Here is an 18,322-nt window from a genome sequence, read left to right as displayed (position 1 = left end):
ATTGTTTTTACCCCAATACATTTTTCACTTTTTTCTACAATGTGCTGCTGCTGCCATTTTATTGCCCAATTAGTTTCATAAACTTCTTCCAAAATTCTTTGTTTTACCCTCATCCTTATTACATCAATCAACTCACCCAACTATATCAACCCCTTACTCACAGTTTTACAGGTCATTAAGAAATAAGTTGCACATTACAGGTCTCAGTGACTCCCCTTCACTGAGAAGGAGAACCATTTACTTCCACACTCTCTTATATCCTTTAGCAAGCTACCTACTGATACAATGATCCTCCATTGAAGACTGACAGGGTATTTTCATCAAATGCCTTAGGCAAGGGACTGACACACACCTTCTAGAAAAGCATCTACGTCTCATTATGCTGGATCATTCCTGTAAATATTTTGCTGATTCTGAAGAACTCCAAAGATTTGTGGGGAAGAGCTTCCCATTAGAGATGATGTAAATTTTACATGGTACCTGTATCTTTATCCAGGTAGCCAATATATTTATTATAGATTCTACTGATTTGTTCAACACAAACATCAGACTTGGAAACATGTAGGTGGTGATGCACTTACAAAAATGAGCATTTGTCATCCCTCCAGTCCTCAAAAATCAAGTTCATTCTAAGAAAGACTTCAGACATTCATCATATGACTTCTTCATCCCTGAGTTCTTCTAAAAGCTCTCCAGTTGCACCATCTTGTCCTGGAAATTTATTCGCTCTGTCAGACTGTGCCACAGCTTCTGCTACAGTCACTTCAATTTCAGACAGGTCCTCTATCAAGTGCATCCAGCAAATGCAACATGTCCCTGCACTTCTTCACTTACACCAATTACATCTTCAGGCTGGATAACTATTTCTATACCTAAAACTGACACTATGAGATTTCTTTCTGGTCTACAACATCTTTCAAACATCCTCTACAATAGCCATAAACCAAACACACCCCCACACCTCTCTTTCCTCCAATGCATATAATTTACCATCATCTAATGACAAGGATTAATACTTCAAAACACATTATGAATAAGAAAAACTAAAATACAGAAGTAATTCAAGAAAACTGCATCATTTTGACACAACTGTATATTACTCCAAGCAGTTTTCTTCTTCAGGTTTCTCAAAGATTGTCTCAAGCCTCTGTGGTTTAGACAAACAATGTGCAGGCACGTTTATTTCTAAGAGCTCTGGCTTTGAGTCACTCTATCATCTCACATACAGAGTCATGACAGCTGAACAAACCACTTGAAAATCTTTCCATTTCCAGTTTGATGGAGGGAATTTGAAGCCAATCTTAAATTATTAACAAAGGTAACAAGTTCTGATGCCAAAAGGAGGAGATCCCATTCCTCCTCCTCCCATTATTTCTGCAGGTCATCTTAAGTCATCTCTGGTGCCCACTGCTCCACAAGCAACAGACGTTAAACTACACATTTACCCAAGGAATCTTCCAAGATATAAATTTATATGTCAACTGCAAAGTGTGATCAACATAGTATGTATGCTACACAATCCCAGGTGAAGACTGATCACTGGAATGGTGAAAACTATGAGGGGAAAGAAATACTTAAAAGTATACTGAGAATTTGCTATTTTATGTGCCAATAATGCCTGTGACATGCACTAGAGTGTCAGCTAAGAGCAATTGCTCTTGTGAAAATATAGTTCTGTAGTCAACTACATTAAGCTATCTTACAGGAAGAAAATAAGAAAATTGCCCCTTGGCTGCAGCTGTGATAACTTAGATGACTGAACAAAGGAAACAGTGTTGGGTTTTTTTTAAACACACATACAAACCAAGGAAGCCTGGGTACTCTTAAAAAATGTATATGTATTTCAAGGAATCTTTCCATCAAGGAAGGCACAACATGTAACAGAAAACCATGAGACACATTTGCAAGACTGCAAGTGTGGTGGTAATAATAATAATTATCATCTACTAATGGGAATGCCTGCAAAGCTAGGAAAATTTAGCTGAAACATTAAAATCAGATTGCAACTACTCTCACTTCTACTCAAAGACGAAAAGGTTTCAACCTAAATAGTAAGTATTATCTGTAAAAATAGTAGGTAGAGGATTAATTCAGTAAACCCAATAAAGTACACCTTTATTTCAACATCCTTCCTGGTTTCAGAAATGTATGCAGGAAGAAAAATAGTAATAATATATAAAGAAATAAATGAAGGAGCTTATAAAAAATCATTAATAGTTAATGTAAAGTGAACATAAGGCATAACATCAGCAGCAAGAAAAGACAGACCAATTTCAGACTTATGGAGAAACTAAAAAAACAAACCATGAGGTTCACAAAACATCTAAATCAACGCAAGCAACCAAATTATAAGCCTTGGTAGCACTGAAGTAACTTGTATCTTAGTTATAATTTACTTCATCTTAAGATTTATTAATTTATCTGTACTTTTGACAGAAAAAGAAGCTATTCAAAATGCAGCCAGAACCACTTCAAAAATAGATATAACTGACTGAACTTAATTTAAACTTAATAAAAGTTACAGTTCTGTAAAAAAAAAATTAGTTTTCTGACATTGCCTATAAAATAATAGGCCTAAAGTAGAAGCCTTTGAATATCTGTGCACAAGGTAAATTTCTCTCTTGAGTATGATGTACAAATTACAGTCAGGTTGATTTAGTATTTTCTCTGCAGAGGCTGTTAGTTGCTCAACCATAAAGGTTTAGTACAATAAATGATGGATTTTACAACACACCATATAACCAAAACCACTTCATCACACTTAAAAATGTTGTAAGTATAATCTTAAAAAAATGCAGTTTAGAACTTGCTATTAATATACTTAGTCTGTACATTATTTGAAGCATTAAGAGATGTGGCATAAGAAGACAAAACACGATAAAGCATTCACCTCAAAGTAGATGTTTTATAGTCACTTTCACAGTTTCTGTGCATTAATGTACAGTGAAATATGGACTATTATGTACTACTTAGACACAGGATATTATTTGTGATCAATAATAATTCTAAGTTACTAGTTTAAGACTATAATTTTTCCTATGAGGCAAGTAATTCTGAAAATATGCTAACTTTTCCATCTTTAGGAAGTTTAAAAAGAAAACAGTAGAGAGCTACCACTGAGATGAGAGCTCCATTCATTCCTATCTTGTTCAACTCTTCTTTAACAAATGACTTTGCAATATAAATGATGTATCTGAAGATTTCATGAAGGTGTTTCCACAGCCCAAAGGCATTGTTGCTCCATATCAGATTTTTCTTTTCTTTTAAATGATCTACAATGCCTGCTTAGAACACATGCATTTTGCTTGTCCAACCCTTACATATCAGAAAACTAAAATTTGGAATTAACACAGGCAATGTTAGTCCCTGTGTTAAAAAACACAGCCGTGAGAATTAACACGAAAAACTTGGAAGAACAAGCAGCTGAAAAGTAGGTTCTAGAAAGAATCATGGACATCTCAAATCACCTCACACAACACATCTCCCTCTTCCTTTGATTGAGCAGGAGAGTTGTAGAGACAGAGGTGATCTGAAATAATGCACCTCAAGAAAAAATATAACGCCCCCCTCAAAAAACCACCCCCAAACTCCCCCCAGCTTTTCACCTATTCCAGAAACATTGCTGAAATGTTTCTTTGTTGAATATAGCTTGGATCAGAAAGCCCTTTTTCCATTTTGCTCCGTAAAGTAGCAGAAGACTTTGGCAAACCTCTGCAAAGAAACAACTCTGACTCTTAACTTATTGGTGAGACCTTTAGCAGTAGATGCACAGTTGGCAGCCTGCAAAACAAAAATGCAGTCGAACCCAAAGTCTGTCCTTTGTACTACAAAGAATTTTAGCAATAGATACTAAAGTTGATGTACTAACTTCTTTATATAGAAGGAAAAAAAAAATCACAGCTGGATCTGTTTTTACCATTAAAATAAGAAAGTAACCACTAAGTGGAAAAAGTTTTGTCCTGTGAAATGATTTTGGCTAGTCAGCTATAAAACAACCATCACTAAGACAGCAGTCAACGAGGCAGGAATTCAGAATGCATCTCCAAACTTCACATATGAATCCTTTCAGTGGATATTATTAAAACACATATATCCATTAACACTCCTAACCTGTAGTCAAAATGGCCATCAAGATGCCTGTATGAAGACTGGGAGACCGTAACTTTTAGCTGAATGCTGAAGTAGCTTCCAGAACACATTTTAAGAGATTCAAATAGAGAGCCAGGAAATAGAAAATAAATCAGATCATTTCACAATGACTGTATAATCTAAGGGCTGGGAAAGCAGCCACCAGCACAAGTCAGACTAAAATAACCATCTGTGCAATGAAGAAAAAAGCTTTCTGCTGAAAGTTGTGAACATGCAAAAAGGAATACATTTTTCAAAGTTTATCTTGTAGAAGCTGATTTAACACAGATATAACCCCAATATTTTTCAACAGTTAGTATTTTGCTTTCTAGTGAGTTACTAGCAAAAGCAACATAGTAATGGATTGAACTGAACATGAACAGTACTTGCTTAAAAGTAACTCTGAAATGAAAACACTTCACCAAACTTTACACAGTGAAAAAACTGAATCTTTCCAAAGCCCCTAATGAAAGGAGACAGTATTTTCCAATTCAACAAAAGCATTATAATCGAGGAAGCTTAGCAATGAAATATTTGCAAAACAGAAGTTTGGAAGAGATAAAAGATTTCCTATGCTATTTCATTATAATGCATATTAAACAATCTTAAAATTGTAAACTAAACCACTCACAAGTAATGAAATTACAGAATTAAAGCTCTATTTATATTGCTCAATTTTTAACTGGTAATGTGCTAACTTTATATAATCTAATGAGGAACCTTTGGTTTTCCTACACAATCCCTACATTACTCTAGCATCAATGATCACTATGCACTGCCATTAGAGAAGTTTTTTCTTGATATTCAGTGGCCATATGCTTTATTTATTGCTTTTCATTAAAAACAAACTGTTCTTAAGGAGAGAAATTTATTTCTAGTGAAATACAGTGTCAATCACTGGAACAATTCAGCAAGTTTTTCTATGTAAAAGTACTAAATAATAATCATCTTAGAAAAAGCACAGAACTGAGGGGCAAAATAGAATGCAAGAATAAGTAGCAATGTTGCTGAAAATTAAATTACTTTCAAAATAAATTATTGTGTAATTACAACTTTACCAACCAAACCTCTCTTTCTCATACTTATCCCACGTTCAAAAGCCTACCTAAGAAAAAATTCAGAGGACACAGCAACATCCAATTTCTTCCAACACTAACTCTGAGTTGCCGTTTCTAAAAGCTAACAAAAAGCACAGGTATTCTAACCCTTGTGACCATTGCATTTTAGGAAGCTTCCTCCAAGTTCTCTCTCCCCTGCTTTTATCTGTAGCATCTGCATTATTTTAAGAGATGATGATCAACTTTTTCTGTAGTAACCATCCTGTCTTACTACCTTCTGCTCCCTCCTGAGTTTCCCACTTAGCCACCACTTGTATACTTTTCAGGATTCCCACTGACTTGCACTTCTGTGCATGTTTGCCCAACCCAGAAAACCTCCATACATACATGCCAAGAGTGTAACTCACTTCACAAGAAATACTGCACATGGATGCCTAGCCAAACACTCCTAACTTTAGCTGCTATGGCAAATAAATTCAATGTGTCATATCATAGAAGTATTAATTATAGCATACACTGTCACACCCAGTCTCACATGAATTTACACCTCCTATCAGGTGTACCAGCTCTCTAGAAAGTGCTTTGTCTAGACACATTAACAAGTACTTCCTGTCAGATGCTGGCACACAAAGATACATTTACAAAAATTTATATCCTAATCCTACAGAAGTAAACAGTTTTTGGATAGTTTAACTCCCTGAACTGACTAGGCATGGAGCCAGACAAAGGCTAGTACTGAGCCAAGGAGGGGATGAAAAAACCCTCAAACATCCACACAGTGAGAGACTGGGAGGTGAAGGTACAAACATCAGCTCCAGTTTAGGCTACAGTTTTACTGACAGCTGGATGCAGATGTAACATTACTCAATCAGAGGAGAGATCTCCTCTATTGTGTCCTTGCTTCTCATCCCTGTGTCAGAAGCTGGAAGAGAGGGTTGAAGGGAACCTCCTTTCTCCAGCACAGAGCTGTAAGGTCAGCTCACTACAACCCACAGAAACTTTAATGAGCCCATCGACACACAATTTTGAGAATTGCTTTAAATTCGTTTTAACACCAGAGGTTGTTATCCTAAAACAAAAGTTGGAGAATCAGTTGTCTGGGATGTTTGACAGGATGTTTTTAAAAATCTGAGTTTCAAGGTAAAACATACTCTATAAAAACACAGGTTAGCCAAAAACGAGTTCTTGTATCTGACAGAAATAAGCCTTTGTGTTCAGATGGAAACAGTGGAATTAAGCTGCCTTTTTCTTAAATGTCTTTAATCAATCTGCATTTATTATGTTTGGGCTTTTTCCCCGCAAAGAGCTCTTAGTTGGCCTATCTTACCAAAAATGTCAAGTTCCTACTCCAGAAGTGACGACTCTGCAGCCCTGCCAAAACTGGCTGACCAGCTTGGATCACACACACCACCAAAGCAGCTTGGCTCCTTTGGGACCTAGAACCTCTGCACTGCAGTGCACTGGACCCCACTCACTCTAAGGCAGCCTGGAGATCTGAAAGACAGTAGTGTACTGCACCCCTGGACATGCCCTGTGGCATTACAGCAGGTGGAGCCACAAAGCACATAAACATATAAACATATAAACACTCTAAAGGCAACAAGACATTGCAGTTTTCACTGCTAAACACACAAACAGTGAAATATAAAGGGGAAAATAAAATTCTCACCTATTTACTGTGTAAGGACCAAAGATATTCAGTAAATTATTTATTATAATTAATATTTAAAATGTATCATTTATCTCACAAAAACATATTTTATCTGAAGTTCTTACATTTGAAACAATTTATTATCACCGATGAAAAGGAGCGCTCAACTGTTTTTAATCTTCATGGATTAATTACTAGTACAAAGAAAGCATTTAAACTGAATAGATTAAATTATAGACTATTATGATGATGATACAGACTAAATAAGGCAGTAATGACAAATCCATGAACCTGCACATATAAACCATTAAATTATGAAAAATCTAAACTTGCAGCTCCACAGTTGTTTTAAATTACAAAAATGACCTCTGAAATGAGACACAAGTAGTGATTTGTTCTTCATCCCTCCAGCACAAATTCTAGTTTGAATTCTTTTACCCTTGGCATTAAATAAAAGTTCTAGTATTTTGCAGTTCTGCCAAACTGAAACAAAAACAGGAGTACTACTGATCAATAAAAGACAACAATAAAAGAAAAAACTATTAGTTGTGAAGATAAAATCTGTCTTCCTGAGGCTAAATACAGCATAACACATTGAACATTAAATACTCACTGAAGGGTTTATGAACACTTAAAGAACATTGCTTATATAGGTAGTTTCATAGGAATAAAGGTACTGGGCAATTTTACATTAATAGTGTAGCTCAGAGAATTTAAAAAAAATAATTTTTTCCATTACAAAAATTTAAATTTGCTCTCCAGAATTTTGCAGAACTTATCTCTCTCCACCTCCCTTATTTCCAACTCACCAGGAAACAATACGTAGCTCTGATGCAAAATCTGAACCCCAAGCTTGTTGTATCTATGGTACAGAAGCCATATTTCTAATTACCTCATGTATTTAATCAAAAGTATGATAATCTCATTGTAAAAAGCACCTAAGACAATTTAAAAATGCTTATATAGAATAGTTTTTTGGAAAAAAAACCAGTATGAATTGATACAATCATTACTGCATGAAGACTATTACCAATTACAACCCAACCCGTGTGTTAAAGCCATTATTGCAACACTACATGAAATAAGAGAACACTATTCAAACTTGACTGGGTATCCCAGTGGATACATATAAACAACATAACATGCTGTCTTCCAAAGCTGAATAGTTATTCAGATGGAACTAAATATTGCAATTTAGAAGAAAACGCTGTTCAAATTGTGACTTCAGAATTTTCTTGCAATGTTCAAATAGACACAAAAGTGTACACGATAAGAGAATACTGTATGTACCCAATATCCTGTAATAACGGCAATGAATCAGCGTTGGAAAAGTACATACAGAAAAGCACAAATGTGATTTTTAATATGGTTATCTTCTCAACAAGGGAAGCCATACAAGGTCTGACAGATATATACTGAATAGTTCTACTAGAACACAAGCCTACAAGAAAATGAAACATTCTAATGACTTAGAAGAGTCGGATGTCACTAGCAAAAAGGCATGGACATCTACTGTGAATTACTACATTGTGGTTACAACAATTCTCCAGTACTGCTTCTGTACTGCCACGTGTTGACAAGTACAATGCATTTTGCATAGCCTACATGTCCACTAGTCAAAGAAAATTTTCAGCTTTAATGGGAGTTATTAGCACTTTGCACCTTCAAATGTTACCACTGCCCAAGTTATTAGTACTGACCACTTAAACAGCCTAAAATTGACTATTCTAAAAAAAAAACCAAAACAACAAATCAAACCAAAACAAACAAAAAAAAAATCAAAAAAGAAAGCCAATAGCTGTCAAGAGTACCACTGAGTTAGTAACAGAAATGTACTTTAAAAGAAGAATGAAACTTCCACAGAAGACATTTACATTATGTGACTCAGGGAGTTACAATGTAGTCCCAAATTGTGACACAAGTAGCTTCCTACAATGAGAGTGACATTTTCCTTTGAAACTTTTTGAAATTTTGAATTTGTGTTACAAATGGAAAAGCTGCAAAGATATTTGGAAAGCCAAGTTAAGTATGCATTTGAGCTGCTTAATGAATGCAGTTTTATGTGATTTTATTTAGGAGCCAAACTCAAGCTGTAACATTTTAAGATGTTTCCCAACAGCAACTCAGTTAAGTGTCTTTGAACAGCTCTGAACACAAATCCAAGTCAGTGCTCTGGCTTGTAAATCCTAACACTTTTGTAAGTGCAAACACTGATACTCCTATGTTTCTATAGCAATATGTGGTTAAGCAAAGTTATTTGTAGATCATTAAGTCTCCTGATTCAGAAATACAATTCTTTACTAAATATATGTTTTTTCTGTGTTTATTTAGACTCGTATTCCAATAGCATATATATAATGGGTAACTAAAACTTCTAAACCAATAACAAGTATGACAACTTCAAAGGCTTGTCTTCAGTGGAATTACACATTCTTTTCCAAAGAACAAAGTAATGGTTTATATCCAAAAAGTTATGGCATCATCATTTGAGCTTCCATCAAGAAACAGGACAGCAATGGATATCTTATCTCAGCTTCTATCTCAAGAGTACAAGGCATTCCTTACCTAAATGCGCATCACGGCAATGGCTTCAGCATCTACTGAAACTCAGAGCGTGTCAGACAAAGTACGGAGTTAACAACACGGGGTGAATGTATCTTCACACCAAAAGCATCTCATCTGGCTGGTTAAACTACAAAGGTCAAAGTCATCTATGGTGTTCATGTAGATACACCCTTCATTTGCATCCCCATCAGCTGGTATTATATAAGGCAAGGAAAAAGTCCCTTCCCTAGCTATAACTAAACTTGAATTCACCTTGGAATTTGACCTACTCTGCCTAGTAAAGCAACAGCTAGTTCTACCTGGATTCTAAAGGAATTTCAATTTACCATACTGCCAGAAATCATAAACATTACTTAACCTCCCATAAATATCTCTCCATACTTTAATACTCCTCTTCTAGTGTTTCCTTTATTTTGTCTCTTATCAATTGAAATCAAGTTAAGATATTTTTTCTGAATTGTAATTCTAATAACTGTATTCTATAATATTGGCCCAAATTTCTGGTACAATAACATGTTTTGTGGCAAACACAGGCCAGGGCATTTCCTAAGTTAAATGACCTTGCCCAACTTCTCAATATCGTTGCTGACCACTAACTACAATGATGTGGAAGAAGGAAAGAAGCTGGCCAGCATCCTGAGATGCTACTCATTTATCCTAATTTCTAGCAGTTCTCTCATTTCCTCACTTTTTAGAGACTTGTCCTCAAAAACATGTCTCTGGGGAAAAAGAAATTGTAAATGCTAAATGCACAGTAGTTGATCTGCTGGAAGTCTAAGAGTCTGACCAATGATAAGGATTAAATCACGATTTCTAAAATGCATATAATCACTTCATCTGCATCATTCCAAGCTCCCTCAAAAAATAAGAAATTATATAAAATTATACAGATCCTTCTATTTAAAATTGGTTTGTGCAAAATAAAGAGTCAACATAAAAGAAAACTGAATTAAAATGCAGCTGACCTACACGGTGATCTATTTTCAGCTATTTATCTCTGAAGTGATCAACTAACACAAAAAGATATAACAGAACTAGTAGTTATCTTAATAGAAGAATCCCACAAGAATCAAGATTCAAGATAACTCAAGGCAGTTTGACTCTAATCAGACAACCTTCCACTATCCATCAAGTGCTGCAATTCTAAGTACCAGCTTGGAAGAAAAAAGTAATTTTTGGCAAAAGACTAAATAACGATTAACCAAGCCACTACTAATCATGATGTTAGTGAAGTGGCACTTGGCAACAAACCCCATAAATCACCAACACTTTCTATCCAGGTTAAGATGGATTTGGTAATAATAAAAAAAATTAAAATTAAAAAATAATAATAATTAAAAAAAAACCAAACCAAAACCCCAAAACCACCAAAACCCAACCAAACCACAACAAAACACTCAGATATGGAAAGTCATGCCTCAAGAGTCAACAAACTCAAAAGATTCTAAACCTGAACACAACAGTTAGTGTCCACTCTCTTAGAAAAAGCAGGACCATTGATTTAACACTACCTGCCTTATATTTAAGCAAAATTTCAAAGTGTTCATTACATTATATCAACAGTTATAATATTTACTACAAATAACAATGAAAAAATATAGTTTCTTGCTACATCTACTAAAAAGTTCAAAACGGAAAACTAAATGTTTCAGAAGTTACTATGAACTTCAAAGGCCAGTTAATCGAAAGCAAATAATCAGCATATGTAGATATGCTCTATATAGACACTAGACATTGAAGGAGTATGAAAACAAGATGAAAGATGAACCATTCTTCCAAATTCTTCTGTCACTGTAATTATGAACAAATATCCACTCACAGCAAGGTTGCTGTGTTTTATATCCGCTTGTCTTTCACAGCAATCAGAGCTTCAAGTTTTTTAAATCAGCAATTCAGTTTTTTGAACCAAATGATCCCCACAGTCAACTTCAGCATATCAACAATATTATCATCTACTTTATCAAAGTTTTTATGGATAATACCATATTTTTAACATTTAATCAGCCACAAAGCACTTGAAGCTAACAAAGACTAAAATATATTTGTTGTTCAAACAGCCATTACTTTCTACTTTTTACTTGGTTTTCTACTTTAGAAACTTGATGTAGGAACATTTATGGTCACTTCTCACAAGTAATTTACAAATATTCTCTGAACCCTTGCAGATTGCCAAGTGAGGACTACTACTTAAGTTTTTTTTTGGCTTTCCCTTTTCTTATAGGTCCAGGTCCAAGCATCTGCTGGGTCCTCACCTCAGTAAGGCTTCCTGAAGGAAGCCCTTCCTTGGTGTTTTGGTGCTGTCAAAGTTCACAAAAGGGGCAGACAGATTGTTGTTCTCATGACAGAACTACATACATTCTGTACTTTTTAAATGTTGGATTACTAATACATCTTTCAAGCCTGTTTTCCACTTAAGCAGATAAATATGTTGAGCTAGACCCCACAGTTCAGTTTCTTTTAATCGACTCTTTTGTCTACTACTTGACGGCACTTGCCGCTGGCTTCCACTTCTAGGATCAATGTGATCCAGTGCCTATGATGATCCTTGCCCCTGTCAGAGGTGTTGGACCATATGATCGTTAAAGCTCCCTTCCAACACAAACCACTTTATGAACTTCTTTGCTAGAGTGACCGGTTAATCTCTCACGAAGGAAAACGACTTGCAAATCCATTTCTTACTTCGGAGTAAATCGTGCATCGTGTTTGAAACTTATTATTCAAATGGGTAGGGCAGGTTTGCCTCAACACAAAACCAGCACGCCTACTGAGAGATGCGGGGGAGCGTGGGGATGCTGTTCCATGGGGCGTTAGCGCCTCTGTGGGACGGTCCCGCCCCTCCGGTGAGTTACGGGACGCTTCGCCCCCTCTAAAATCACCATCCTGGGAAGCTAAGGGAACACATGAAAAGCACATCCGCTCCAGGGCCTTTCTCCAGCGGCAGAGGGGGGTGACCCGCGCCTCCAGTCCCGGCCCACCTCACCCCGCAGTACCTCAGCCCGCATCCCCGCCCCGTCCACGTCGCCCCGAGGCCGCCCCCACCCCCACGCGGGGCCGGTACTCACAGGGTGACCGTGCGGTTGGGCAGCGCCTCGGGAGGCAGGACCTGGGCGAGCTCCAGGTTGCTGCAAACCACCTTCACCTCCACGGGGCCGCCGGCCGCCGCTTTGCCGGCGCTCTTGGGGCGCCCGTCGTACTTGCAGCCCGGGGGCAGCGCGGCCTCGCCGCCGCCCAGAGCCGCCAGCAGCAGCAGCGCGGGCAGGAGGAGCCGCGCCGGGCGGCGGCGGCGGCGGCAGTGGCAGCGCGGTGGGCGGCACGGAACGCGACGGCCCGCGGGCGGCATGGCGGGGCTGCGCTGGGCCCCACGCCGCTCCTCCCGGCCACGGGCGGGAGAGGCCGGCAGAGGGGAGGGAGGGAGGGGGCCGGGCCAGCCCTGGCCTAGCCCCGCGGGGGCGGCACCGCCGCCATGCGGTGTGGGCGGGAGCCGCGTCCCTTTGTGTGGGGCCGGGCGGGCCGAGCGCGGCGGCAGCGCCGCCTCCCGCCGGGGCCCGACCCCGCGGCACCGAGCGCGCCCGCCGGGCCGCGGCACCACCGCGCAAGCGCCGCGGCGGCGGCCGTGCCCCTGCGCCTGCGCGGTGTGGGGCTGGGGGAGAGGGAGTTGTGGGGCTGTCGTGTTTGTGACGGCCGGTGCCTGCGGGACCCCGCGTTCTGCACAGCCCAGCGCCCCTTTGGCGCTTCGTGCGCCCTGTCCCCCTCGAGGGGTCGAAGTAGAGCGTTTTGGTTTCTCTCTCTGCTGCCATAATTTGCCTCGTGCCCCTCAGCTCCAGTCTAGCGAGTGGGAGCGTTGCCGTTCATGCTCCATGGAGAAAGGACAATCCCCTGCCGAAGTTCTGAATGGCTTTCCCAATTCTTAACTCGAAGTAAGCAGCGCTTGTGAGACCTTTGTCCTCAAATCATCCCCGTAAAACGCGAAAAACAGTTATTCTCACTTGACAGCCAGAGAGCCACATTTTCTAAGTATGAACCTAAAATGTAAAAAAAAAAACAAACCAAACATAAAAACCCACCACCACCACCCTCCCCCATCTACACATACACACAAAAACACCCCAAAACCAAAAACCCGAAAAAAACCCTACCTACAACGTGTGTTTTCATTGCACACTTGGGCTACTTTTCTGGGTGTAATTAGGTTGTGTTCTCATATTTCCTTGCAGCCAGGCCAGCCAGGCGCAAACGCTTCTGTGCCAGGGACAGCTGAAATTCTCAATACATTCTTTACCTGTGGTAGGTGTGAGGAGAATAAAAGAACTGTTACCTAGCTCGCAATCAAATTACAAGAACTAGCAGCACCTACTTTAAAAATTTTAAGATAGATTTTGCAGAACTTGTGGGAAGTTCTGGTCCCTCATTTAGAACTTGAGGGTGCTCCATCCTTGCAGAAGAGCACTGGTAAATAGCACCCTGCAAAATACCTGATATTACACAGAAATGCTATTTTGGATATTGACAGTAACAGCTGCCAAAATGAGTTTTACAAAATCTTTAACTTAAGATGTCCTTGAATAATGTCAAACACTCAGATTGTGACTCGGTTTTAAACATAACCTAATGAAAGATTCTGACAAACCATCAGAACTGTGGATTGGAGCAAGAAGAACAAGGTTACAGTAAAAACATCATAATCACCCTTTACTGTGGCCTCTTACAAATGAAAATGGAACCTGTCCCCATGTACTGAGATTGTTGACCAGAGTGCAAAGAGGACACAGGTCTCTGAACTTTAATATTATGTTTGTGCGCCACTGAGTCACTCAACAGGACCAACCTGATCTGAGTGAGATGCGAGGCCACTGTTACACTGGAACTAAATTAGGTCAGGGCACGAAATGCAAAGTTGACAATGCTTTTCTACTCTTATGCTGCAGTTATACCAACTGTAAGAGAAGAGAGGTCTAATTAGCATAAAATTCACCAGCATAGAGTTAATTCTTCCATTTTGGGCTTTGTTTTAAACAAATTCAGGCTGCAGAGTGAGTTTGTATTGGAACAGTGCTTTGTATCATAGAACCTTATCATTTTTGATCTGCCACCAGGAGTTTTAAAGCTGGATTGACTGTATCAAACCATGGCCCAAGATACCTTTTCCCTCAGAAGAAGTGCTGGGTTAAACACTTCTTCCCTTTTGCTGCCTTCTTCCCATAACTTTTAGCTGCATCAGTAACATGTCCTGATTCACTGCACAACTACATAAAAGGTTTGTGCTGGGTGAAGGATCAACATGGAGAAAGGGCATCAAATTGCCTCTTCTGGCAGCACAGGGCAGTTTGTGCCAGTTTAGACCATTGATCCCACCAGAATTTTGGCTTTGCATCACCTCAATTTCAGCACAGCTAATCAAGATTGTACTACTGAAGGGAACATTCTCATGGTTTCCCTCAAGCTACTTGCTTCTCTACCTGGTCTTGCATTTGTGGCAATGCATGTGTTTTGACCAGTTGTATCAGTGAGATGATCCATATGGTCACATAATCTAAAGGTGACGATGGGAATGGGCTTCTGATGTCTGTGATCACAGCCCATCTTAATTCTCCATTTTCCCATAATCCTGGAGAGTCAAATTTGTTGTTATGGCTTTTCATCTTAATGTCATGTCTAATTGTGTGTTACTTGCCCTTTATATTTATGAACTATCTGCTCTATTCTTTTCCTCTCCACTGAAACCACCCCTACTAAGATCTCTAACCATGGATCTCAGTTGCAAAACTACAGTTTTAAATTATGCCTCTGTTTAAACTGCAGCTATTGAAACCTACAAGTGTTGTTCTCTGATTTTTATTCTAAGTTTGACTGCTGCTGCAGTGAATCTAATTCCATGGTCTATTGTTCCTTACCTGTCTTCAAAAAGCTTGAAGGCTTCAAGGAAAAGTCTCTTCTTGAAGGCTTATGCTTTTCCGATTATCTTTCCTCTTTCGTGCAAATTACTGCAACTTCCATTCTGCACCAAATATTTGAAAACGTATTTTCTTACATTGACTCAGGAAAGTTCATAATCCGAAACATATGTCTCACAGGAGTCACCTAACAAATTTCATGTGTGGGTTTTTTTTTTAACTGTGATATACATTTGTCAAGTTTATTAGGTCACTACTTTTATTGTAATTGTAGTGGTCTAAGGATATAAAAACAAAGTTACATCATATGTCTGCTTCAAAAACCAGAAAGTCCTGTTGCTCCTAGCTTCCCAACAGCCCCTTTACCTGTAGGTTATATGCCCTCACTCTTGCTCCATCTGCTTTAGTTATCTGATTGTTCAATAAACCGATTCAACTCAACAACTAAGCTAGCCTTTTCTTTGTGTTTAGTTTTCTGCCAGGTTATTGAGTTGAATCAACTTAGAGAAAGGTTAAAAGAGTGTCAGAGGTGGAGAAAGAGGAGGGCACGAGGGAAGAGAGTGAAACCTCCCATCTAGGCAGCAAAGTAAACCATCCTCAGCAACTTCCGGAAAGACAAGGTTTGTATGGGGAGGCAGTATCTTTTACTATAATAGCTAATACAGCTGTGAAAAAAGGAAGCAAGCTGTTCCCAATACTTACTGGCTGTAGCTGGGGTAGCAGCTACTCTAAAATATTACCTCTTTCTGACATTGTTTGCTTCTTTTTCTGTATTGAAAATACTCAAACTTTCCCTCAATCCCCTCATTCTCCATCAGTGTTGGTAATTTTGTTGGTGCTTCCTTGCAGTGAGACATTAACTTGAACTTTTTTGAATGCAGTTTGCTTTCAGATTCTCAATAAGCATACTTTGTCCTTTTATGTGGTTTCTCTTCCCTTTATAAAATTTGCCACTAGTACATTCAATTTTGAAAAGTAATTTAAAGTGAATGTACTAGTGGCAACTAGGGAAACCACAGAAAAGGACAGTTTTTCCTCTCTTCTTTCTGGTCTCCTAATTACTAACTTTTTGTATCCAGTATATTAAAAAGAAGGGTGTGGGAAAGAGTGGAAGGCAACTAAATTCTTATCAGTGTTTATGTGTAAACAAAGGTAGCTTTGGCAGCACTTCAAATTCTTTATTTGTCCTCAGATCGCAGAGATAAATAGGAGCTTTTATGTGATTTGTGTCTGTCTTGCATTCCGATTCTTTTGTTACTCCTGTCCTTTTCTTTTATCATCCCTTATTTTATATCCTTGCACATTTTTCTGGGCTATCATCACCTTCACTGAAATGAGTGCTTTCTAATTCTCCTCTCAAGGGACTCCCATGTTGCTTCATATCTTACAGGTTTTTTTCTTGCTGCCACAGTCTTCTACCTACCACGTTTCATGGACTGGGACATCATCAGGTATGTTTTGTTTGCTACAGCAATTATCAGGGAAGAGGAAGCGTTTGGTTGCCCTCAGCCATGTCTGCAATACTGTGGTTATTTGATATTCCAAGTACAGGGAGGTGATGATAACTGCTGACACATGCTGGCTTGCTGTTGGTAACCACTAAATCCAGGCGGGCGCAGAGTCACCTTTGTACAACAACTACTTCTTACACAGCTGCAGATTGTAGTATATCCTTGCCTCTGTCAGCCAGTTCACTGAGTTACCCCAAGCTCTGCTGTGTGAAATACACAGATCTTTCCAGATGTTTGCCTAGTGTTTGTTATGTTGGATATTCTCCATTTGTTCTCAGACACAGAGATATTCTCCGCAAGCCCCTCTCCCAGTTTACTGCAGTCAAAGGTCAGAGATCCTCAGTGTCAGTAGTATAATGGGAAAAATAGAGCTTTTAGCCTCAGTTGGGAGTCTGAGGAGAAACACTATTTCCCTTTACCTGATTGTTCCTTTAAGTAGACATATTTCAAGAATAGCAGACATTCATTGCCTTAGTTTGTCTTATAGAAAATGTATAAAACATTTTGGAAACGTATAAAGCATTTATACACAGCCCATGCTGTTTATTTAGAGGTGTTTGGGTTTGGTTACCAATAAATCCCAAATTAAGTGAGAATTAGACACTGAAATCTTTTATATTAAAACTTGAAATACCACCAGATTTCTGCAGAAAGAATAGTCAGGACCTGAACATTCTCATGCTTGATTTTCACTTCCTTTGCTGTGCGTGAAGGAAAAAAAAACATTCTATGTGGATTCAGCAGACTCATATGGGAATCTCACTCCTCTTCGGCTGTTCTACTCTATAACTGTAGATGGAACACTGACTTTGAAATACAGTTCCATTGCTAAATTTTAGAAAGCAATGTGTACAGCTTGAAAATATGTAAAATATTTTGGGAAAGATTTCTTTTTAACATACAGTTCCATCATCACTTTTTCAGTGTTTGGCTTCCAAATAGTTGTTTCATATCATTTTGAAACATCTTAGCTTTCTGTGTATCTTATATGAATTTTCATAAAAATAAAGCTATAGAAATATATATTTGCATGGAAGAGGAAGAGATAAATATAGTTTTCATACAACCTAGAATTAAAAATTTTCTAAAATGTGTGACCATCATTCCAACCCCTTTTGAAAATATTTACATCTGTTAGGCACATTACTCAGCATTAATGTACTTATAGGCTCCCAAGCAATAATCTGCTAATAAAAATGGAAATAAAATAGCTTTCCTTCTACTCCTTATCATGCTTTGTTAAATACTTCAATAGATGTTATAATGTAAGTAGGTTTCAAAAACTCAGAGTTGTTGGGAAAAACAAGTATGAAAACAAAAATTGGACTACTTCATTACTAACGCAGTTGCTCTTATGGCTTAAAAGAAGGCAATGGCATTCCAAGATGGTGGTGATTATGTCTGGATAAATAAATATAATATATAATAATATGGGCCAGTCTTCGCGAGCGAAGATTTGGGAAAGGTCATTGACCCTTCGAGCCTGCGCAGTGGATTTTATATGTGAGACACTGCGTG

General features: G+C 38.5%; 1 protein-coding gene across 2 annotated transcripts in view; it reads right to left on the bottom strand.

Moving 5' to 3' along the window:
* ADGRA3 (adhesion G protein-coupled receptor A3) overlaps window positions 1–12,742 on the bottom strand; it is a 56,182-nt gene extending 43,440 nt beyond the window's left edge. Inside the window, exon 1 of one of the 2 annotated variants that reach the window (XM_017805616.1) lies at window positions 12,465–12,742. In XM_017805616.1, the coding sequence (XP_017661105.1) occupies window positions 12,465–12,742 (278 nt within the window). Of the gene's footprint in view, window positions 1–581; window positions 658–12,464 lie in introns of those variants that run through there. The other variant, XM_017805625.1, reaches the window with a different exon arrangement.
* Window positions 12,743–18,322: the final 5,580 nt, after the last annotated feature.

The sequence above is a fragment of the Lepidothrix coronata genome, unplaced genomic scaffold (assembly GCF_001604755.1).
Source record: "Lepidothrix coronata isolate B3197 unplaced genomic scaffold, Lepidothrix_coronata-1.0 Scaffold0, whole genome shotgun sequence".
Taxonomy (NCBI): Eukaryota; Metazoa; Chordata; class Aves; order Passeriformes; family Pipridae; genus Lepidothrix; species Lepidothrix coronata.
The sequence above is the reverse complement of the archived record's forward strand: the minus strand, read 5'-3'. Positions and strand labels throughout refer to the sequence as shown.